The sequence below is a fragment of the Hippoglossus hippoglossus genome, chromosome 16 (assembly GCF_009819705.1).
Source record: "Hippoglossus hippoglossus isolate fHipHip1 chromosome 16, fHipHip1.pri, whole genome shotgun sequence".
Lineage (NCBI taxonomy): Eukaryota > Metazoa > Chordata > Actinopteri > Pleuronectiformes > Pleuronectidae > Hippoglossus > Hippoglossus hippoglossus.
Window position 1 is genome coordinate 558,163 of NC_047166.1, and position 8,716 is coordinate 566,878.

The 8,716-nt window shown below is 44.6% G+C and overlaps 1 protein-coding gene across 1 annotated transcript in view; it reads left to right on the top strand.

Annotated features, from left to right (window-relative positions):
- cpne4a (copine IVa) overlaps positions 1-8,104 on the top strand; it is a 33,178-nt gene extending 25,074 nt beyond the window's left edge. The window contains exons 12-16 of the mRNA XM_034610741.1: positions 543-597; positions 1,730-1,781; positions 2,402-2,535; positions 3,112-3,348; positions 4,995-8,104. Coding sequence (XP_034466632.1) covers positions 543-597; positions 1,730-1,781; positions 2,402-2,535; positions 3,112-3,348; positions 4,995-5,126 — 610 coding nt within the window. The 3' untranslated portion in view covers positions 5,127-8,104. The remainder of the gene's footprint in view (positions 1-542; positions 598-1,729; positions 1,782-2,401; positions 2,536-3,111; positions 3,349-4,994) is intronic.
- Positions 8,105-8,716: the final 612 nt, after the last annotated feature.

The following is an 8,716-nucleotide window of genomic DNA, read 5'->3' on the forward strand; positions in this document are numbered from 1 at the left end:
CGTTCTGAACATTAAGACTCTGTAGACTCGTGATCACTGAGTTAGTTGCTGCAGCGCCACCTGCTGTTGATCACTTCAACGCCTTTCCACCAACATGGAACAGGTTCTGCTCCGGTTTGCACTTAATGTTGATCCACTGATGCCAATCAGAGATTGAGGGCAAATAAACCAGGATAGTCTCAACTGGAATCTGAAAGTGTTTATGATGAACCGTGACGATGTCAGTGGGCGTGTCATATTGAAACTCTCTCTCGTTACCATGGTTACCTGATAAAACCAACATTAACGTGACTGAATCCGATGAATCTGTTCTTTAACAACTCGTCTTCTTTTCTTCCTTGATGTTCTCCTCTCTTTCTCTGTTCTTCACTTTGTTGTTGTATGATTGGAGCAGGAAGTGGTAATCACACCTCAGCCAATCACAAGTCATTTCTTTGTGTTGAAGTGGAGGCGGACTGAATGAGCTCGTTAACTCCTGCTGAGCCAATCACAAACTTCTTTTCCATTTTTAACCTCAGTCTTATCAAGTTTTTTTTTTCCAGTGACAAAATGTTCCCGGCGTTTGGCTTCGGCGCTCAGATCCCTCCTGACTTCAAGGTAATTTAACTGCTCCGCTTGCCATTTCTCCCAGCATGCTCTCTGTCAGTAGAGAGGGGGGGCGGACCGGTCAGACGCCAGTGATTACCAGCCCACCCCCCCTCTCCTCTTCTCCCCAGGGAGCTGCTGGTTGAACTGCCCCCCCCCCCCCCCCCCCAATGCTGCATTCACATCTTGTTCAAAAGTTCTGATTATCTTCATTCAAGAGTAAAAAATTCTAAAAACACAAGATTCTTTGACTCGTTGATTCATCAGTTAAACAACGAATCACTGATACAGTCGAGTTTCAACTGCAGCTGATGGTGACCAACAGAGAACTGAGCCTTCACACCTGGTTGGGTTCAGAGCTTCACACTCTTCAGTTCAGTCTGAAGCTGAACATCAGGTGTGAGAGGTTCCTCAGAGCAGAGGAGAGTGAAGTCACTGGAGGATCCTCACAATGACTGAAACACTAGAGAAGCTGTGTCGTCTGATTCTGTTTTATAAATCTTATGTACAAGCTTTATTAGAAAATAAATGAATTTAAAAACCTGTTGCACCTGAGGGAAGAAGAAGAAGAGGAGGAGGAAGAGGAGGAGTTTCACAGACTGATGAGTGAACAGCTGTCCTCACATAGCTGGATGTTCCTCCTGCTCACAGTTAATGACTTTGTGTTAAATTCGGTCGATGATTCATCCTCAGACTGAAACAGTTGTTATTAATGAAAAGATAAAGATGATTCATAAACTGTTAAAGTTGAGCCACACAACAGAATTGACATGTAACAGAAACTCAGTTTACAGTCATGTGATGAGCTGCCGTCCGGGTCACTGCTCCCTCTCCACACCAGCCCCAGTGCTGCCTCTACTCCTTTGCACCTGTGGATGCCCTCCATGTGGAGCACCGAGGCCAAGGCTGCCACTTGTCCCTTGGATGCCGACTGCCCTGGTTAAGGCATGTCTCCTAAGCTAAGATTAGATCAAGCAGAAGAAAATGAAAAAAGGATGAAGAGAGATGAAGGTGAAGAGGGAGAGAGTTAATTCTTTCTTCAGGTTTTTTTCTTTTTTTATCACAGAGATCAAACCGACTTCCTGTCTCCCCTCCCCCCCCCTCTCCCCCTCTCCCCCTCTCCCCCTCCCCCCCTCCCCTCCAGGTCTCCCACGACTTTGCGGTGAATTTTAACAAGGAGAACCCGGAGTGTGCAGGTAGGTGCTCTGTAGAACAAAGAGGAAGCTCTGTGACATCAGAGATGTCACGTGGCGAGGAGTCGGCTGATCGTCACGTGGCGAGGAGTCGGCTGATCGTCACGTGGCGAGGAGTCGGCTGATCGTCACGTGACGAGGAGTCGGCTGATCGTCACGTGGCGAGGAGTCGGCTGATCGTCACGTGACGAGGAGTCGGCTGATCGTCACGTGGCGAGGAGTCGGCTGATCGTCACGTGACGAGGAGTCGGCTGATCGTCACGTGGCGAGGAGTCGGCTGATCGTCACGTGGCGAGGAGTCGGCTGATCGTCACGTGGCGAGGAGTCGGCTGATCGTCATGTTTCATTCTGACTAAAAAAAGCCCAAAGGACGTTTTCATCGAGACGTTAGTTATGATAATAAAAACATTGAATAAGCAGCTGATGTCTGTTCACATCCTTTAAGTATTTTTTCTGCTTCATTGTTATTTGATAGTTAAAGTGAGATCGGCGACATGTACAGTACTGAGGCTGGATTCGAACCCGCGGCGCTGCAGAGAGGACGTGATGCTCGGAGCAGAGATGATCAATCTGTGTTGTTACCGTGGCGATGAACCTCCTGACTGTGTTTCATGTGTGCTCAGGTATCCAGGGAGTCGTTGAGGCCTACCAGGCCTGCCTCCCCAAACTGCAGCTCTACGGTCCCACCAACATCGCCCCCATCATCCAGAAGGTGGCCAACTCCGCCTCGCAGGAGGTCCACACCAAAGAGGCCATGGTGAGAGCACAGGCTTCATTCATCATGGTTCTGGACTCACTTAGTGACGTTCAACTCAAGCGTTCTGTAATCATGGAACACGGTGACAGATGTTTCTGTTTCTGTCCTGAACATCAGGAACTGAACTTTACTGAACCTGTTTCAGTTTGTTCCCGTGTTGTTGACTCCAGGAAACAGCTGACTTTAACTCCGCCCACGAGTCATTTTAAAGTGTAACGTCCTGAACCTTACGATCCAAAGATCTGAGATAGTTTGTTTGTGATGTGAAGTTTGAAACTTTACGCAGAATTCACACATTCTGTTGCTTTAATGCTTCTCAACCAATCACAGTTTCCCGCTCATGTCACAGAACATGCTAAGCTAGCCGTCCAAGCAATGCTAAAGTACACAGTCACACAGAACCTTTATTGCATAAAAGGGATTTGAGTGGCTGTTGTGGCTTTTCTAAACTTCGATCACACAATGTGAGCGGCGGTAATGGAACCACACAAACGTCTCCACGATCTAAGTGCAGCGTTTCTGTTGAAGCCGTCGTCATGTGACCGAGTGTTTGTCTTCCCGACTTCTCTCCTCCAGCAATACTTCATCCTGCTGATCCTGACGGACGGCGTCATCACCGACATGGCTGACACGAGGGAGGCCATCGTCCAGGCCTCACGCCTCCCCATGTCCGTCATCATCGTTGGGGTCGGGAACGCCGACTTCAGCGACATGCAGATGCTGGACGGCGACGACGGGATCCTCCGATCTCCTAAAGGAGAACCCGTCCTGCGCGACATCGTCCAGTTTGTTCCCTTTCGCAACTTCAAACATGTGAGTGATTTAAATCATGTTTAAAAAATTGAAATTCCTGTCTGAGGAGTTCCACAAGGAACCATCTTAGAGCCATATTTCTCCTCTTCACTCATTTCTCTGGGGCTCATTGTTCAAAACCATTTCCTGGTTAGTTCATCTCTGTTTTCTTTATTTACTAACTCCAGCTAAATTAAGTAAAGATTTACGTATAAAACACTCAAACACCAACAGCACTGAGATTAAAGTCACTCCCTGGTTTCTATAGAAGGAAGCGACTTCCCTCCTGCTCAAAACATCGTTCTTTTTATTTGATTTATATATAAATTAATTTTGTTCGTTGTGGCGACACATTTACATTCAGCCTCGTCCCACTTTTAGAGACAAAGGTTCAGAGACAATTCAAATTTGTATCTTGTCTCTTGCAAACTTCATTTACATACAACAACTGTGCAAATATGGGTCTCTGGATGTGGACTCTGGAGTGTGTGTGTGTGTGTGTGTGTGTGTGTGTGTGTGTGTGTGTGTGTGTGTGTGTGTGTGTGTAATGTTGCGTGGAGCAGTGTTGTGTTAACATCATAAACATTTGTGCGTTCACAGCCCCAGTGGAACTAAAAACCTAAAGAAGTAAACTGTGGCAGCAGATGTTTGTTAGTTTGTTACTTGATAGAAAATGATAGTGTGACCCAGAAAAATGAGAGGATGAGTGAAGAGGAAAGTAATAAACCGAGGAGAGGACGGAGGATCAGAGCATATTGGAAGAGGAGGAGATGAAATGAGAAGAGAGGGTGTGAAGTTATTGAAGAAATTAGTTTTCAGCCTTAAAGCAGGAAGATGAGGAGGCAGCTGTTTCTCCTCAGCAGCAGATTCAGCTTCGTCTCCAGATGCTGGGATGTTTCTCCCTCCTGGTTAAATCTGTGATGAAGGAGAGTTTCTGTCTTCAGCCGCAGAACGAGACGCCGCTTCACACATTTACTGCTGCTCCCAGAATCCTCTGTGAAGGATGAGAATTCAATTCAACACAGAGTAACAGTGTGTAGTCCATCCTGTATGTTTGTATGTGAGGGTACATACAGCGGGAGCCTGTTGTTTCTATGTGAAACAGATTAACTGGAGGCTTTTCTGAGGTTGGTTCATGTCCCATCTGCTAACATGGAGCAGGTGGGGTTTATGAGCTTTCTGCAGCCAGCCACCAGGGGGAGATCAAGACACTTTGGTGCCACAAAGGATTGTGGGACATCAGGAGACAGGAAACACTCATCATGTCTGCTCAGGTTTCTCTGCAGCACAGGTGAAGGTCATCATGACAGGAAATGCTTTTCAAAGTAAACAGGAAGCACAGATTGATCTTTGGTTTGAAGAACTCTTGGTCAGACTCACGATGGGTTCTTCAGGACGCCATGAGGCCGTGTGCACACACTGAAATCACAGAAACTGAGAAGAACATCTCAGATGTCGAGAGCCATCTAACAGACGCAGCATCGCTTTATAGAAAATCTTCTTCAAAATGTTTGTTGACTGTAGATTTGAAAGAGATGATGACGTCACCTAAAGAAAACAGTGGATTGAACGTTCAGTTGGATCTGCAGTTTGATTTGTAAAGAACATTGGTTCATGTCAGAGGAGAAAGTGTCGGTGGTTTCATTGTGATGTTTTCTCCTCCGCAGGCGACTCCAGCTGCTCTGGCTAAGAGCGTGCTTGCAGAAGTGCCCAACCAGGTGGTTGACTACTACAACAGCAAGGGCATCAAGCCCAAAGTGCCCAGCGAGTACCAGTCTTCCAGGTCGTTCGGCCCCTGAGCGCCGCCGCCACGGTGGCCACTGACAGCACATGGTGTTCTGGACTGAGGGAAATGTCGCCCGTGTTGTGTTCTTTGTTATTGAAGATGTTAAAGGTGCTACACGCAGCATTTTACCACGAGGAGGTGTTTATATCAGACACACGTGTTCTACAGCAAGATAGATTTTACAGATACTTTCATTTAAAGCTCAGAACAAGTCGAGGACATTTCCTCATCTGTTGTCGTCTTTGTACGAGAAGCTGCAGTTAGGATCTTCTCATCAGGGAAACACATGAAAGTACAGTAGCTGGGATGTTCCAATTCAAAGAGCGATGTGATGAAGTGTGTTTTCCAGCTGCACAGTTTCCCGTCAGTCAGCGTGAACACAGCAGCTGAGGTTCGTGTGTTTCTGTCTTTATTGATGCTGAACACAGACGATCCTGCACCAGTGAGTTCGTACAGGACCTGGTCTGAATCAGCCCGTCTCAAGAGGAGCACATTTTATATACGACCCCTCCATTAATTAAATACAGCCTCGTTTCCAAAGACCCAGAGAACAAGACATCAGACAAACTCAACCTATCAGAGCAACTTCCTCTGTTCTTAACTCAACAAGAGTCAAATACAAACTCTCTGAGCAGTGAATAAAGCTCAGTCCCATGTGAGGATCCTCTCCCAGGACAGTAGATTCACCTCTGATCAGGTGATTACAAGTTTCACAGACGGACGACAAGTTATTTTCACGATATGACTGATGCAGATCGAAGCACCTGCAGACAAAATGACTTTCAGGTGATCTCCTAACTCGATTAGTTTTTCTGGAACTTATCAGAAACGTACCACAGAGTTTTAGGACCATGTTAAAGAAAACTATTTTGAGATTTCAAGAGTAAAGTTGTAATTGAGAAGAATTTCGCAATAAATCAAAAATAAAGTTGTAATTTTACGAGAACAAACCGACATTTTTTTCTGACCTGTGTGTGGCGCTCTGGTCCATTTAAGTTAACATGATTGTAGCTTTTAGTTCATGTTACGTGGACTCACTCACTAATCGCTAATTACTACGTTGTAAATATCCTTCATGGTCAACATCCAGGTTCTAAATAGCATCAGCTATGTAGCATGAAGAGCTGCAGCGAAGTTTGTCTTCCTCTTTGTTCTGCGTTAGCATTCAGCTCGTTTTGAAAAACTGTTTTACGTCAGATTTCAAACCAAAACAAATTCACTTCAGGCAAATTAAAGCTCACACAGACACAAACTGTTTAATAAACTAACTGAGACATTTTTATCTCGTTAGCAACTAAACCAGCTAATCCGATGGTTAGCTAACAGGTAGCAGGACGGCTACTGTGGTGATGCATGTTTGTGGTTAGCTCGTTAGCCACCGCAGCCCAGCTAGCACTACAAGTAGTCAATATGTCATAGTTCCCAGCGCTACTCATCTCACACGGACTCAAATAAATGTCATGGTGCTGCTACACACAGCCGCCATCTTTACTTGTCATAAACATGGGTATCTGTTGCTTCCTAGCTACCACTGCTAGCAGGAAGCAGAGGGGTTTGTGGGAAACTAGGAAAGTTCTCTATGGGGAAATAATTCATTTCATCAAGCGTCATGTCTGAAAATGCTAAGTGTAGCACCGTTAGCATCCGTGGTGCATGCAGGGCCTCAACGTCTCGTTACGTTCAGGAGTGTTTATTTATATGGACATGAAAAGCACACAAACAAAACACTGACCAATCAAATCGCTGCTTCTCCGCTGACAGCATGACGGGCGGGAAACAGTCGCTGAAGGAATGTATGAATCCCTCCCCCCCCTCCTGGTTTGTTTTTATAAAAGTGTATTGAGATTTTGCTAAATTTCGTAATGTTCGTACGATGTGAAGCATTTTGGATCTCTGCCGGAGGAACAAGCGAGCGGCCTTCACAGACGTCTGCAGCCTCTGTTTTTCTGAAGGCGAGGCAAATGCATGAACTGTTGTTTTGCATGCAAATCTCCAGGTAGGACTCTGGGTCCTCTGGGTCTGTTTCCTGCTCGTGAGTCATATGAGTAATAAAGACGTTTACAATGTACCCGATAAAGGGGCGGTTCTACTCTGAGCATGTTCATGTGTCAACGAAAATGTGAGAGTAGACTTTAAAAAGCACAACTTAAGTATCTTTGGAGAGATTTTAGATTATAATGATAGTTTCTGGTCATTTTGTGCCACAACATCTGTCAGAAAACTTTATTCAATTTCTTACTCTAAGTTTTTTAATTATTGAACTAATCACATTTGGTTTCTGGAAAGATTCGATCCGCAGCTGCACTGTTGAGTCTCTTTAAATCTACTTTTCTTTCTTTTCTTACACAAACTTTATAAAATCCTAAAAACAAAAACTACACTACCCACAATCCTCAGCTGTAAAAGTGATGTCTCTAATTGGTGGAGATCACTGTTACCATGGAAATGTTTATCATCTTCAACATTCGCAATGGTTTATGGGTAGTGTAGATCCTTCACTCTTGAAATAATATATTTCAATATTTTCATTCTCTGAATTTAAAGGTGTTTTGGTTCTGATTCATCTCGGAGACGCTGATTCAGGATTTAAAACTCTTTCTATAGAAGAACACGAAGAGAAGTCGACTTCCTGAACCAGAGTCGCTCTGGAAGTGGACGCTCACTGTTACGCTCTATGACTGTTGCTCAATAAGTCAAATCACATGTTCAACCTATAATTTTACATCTGTAACATAACCCTAACCCTAAGTTAATTTCATCTTTATTATACACAGCAATTTGACTTCCTGTACTCAAACCTGTGGGGACTGTGATTGTATTTGGTTTGGTCATTGATTATTTATTGATTATTTTATTACAGGAAGTTTAATTAAGTTGATAAAAGATGGAGGACAGGTGTTGAGTCACATGACTTAATTGTTGTGTTAACATGCAGTATTGTGTGCGATACAATGACAAACTGACTTATGATAATAAAAGTTTTATCAGTAACGTGTCTCAGTGTTTTATGTGAACGAGCATGAATCACTGATTTCTAAAATCAGGGAAAAGTGTTTGTGTCAGTGTGAGTGTGTGTTTGTGTGTCAGTCTCAGTGTGTGTTGCTCTTTGTGTGTGTGTTGTTTGTGTGTGTGTGTGTGTGTGTTGCTCTCTGTGTGTGTGTTGCTCTTTGTGTGTGTGTGTGTGTTGCTCTTTGTGTGTGTGTGTGTGTTGCTCTCTGTGTGTGCGTGTTGTTCTTTGTGTGTGTGTGTGAGTTGCTCTCTGTGTGTGTGTTGCTCTTTGTATGTGTGTTGCTCCCTGTGTGTGCGTGTTGTTCTTTGTGTGTGTGTGTGTGTGTGTTGCTCTTTGTATGTGTGTTGCTCTCTGTGTGTGTGTGTTGTTCTTTGTGTGTGTGTGTGTGTTGCTCTCTCTGTGTGTGTGTTGCTCTCTCTCTGTGTGTGTTGCTCTCTCTCTGTGTGTGTTGCTCTCTCTGTGTGTGTGTTGCTCTCTGTGTGTGTGTGTTGCTCTCTGTGTGTGTGTGTTGCTCTCTCTGTTTGTGTTGCTCTCTCTCTGTGTGTTGCTCTCTCTGTGTGTGTGTGTTGCTCTCTGTGTGTGTGTGTTGCTCT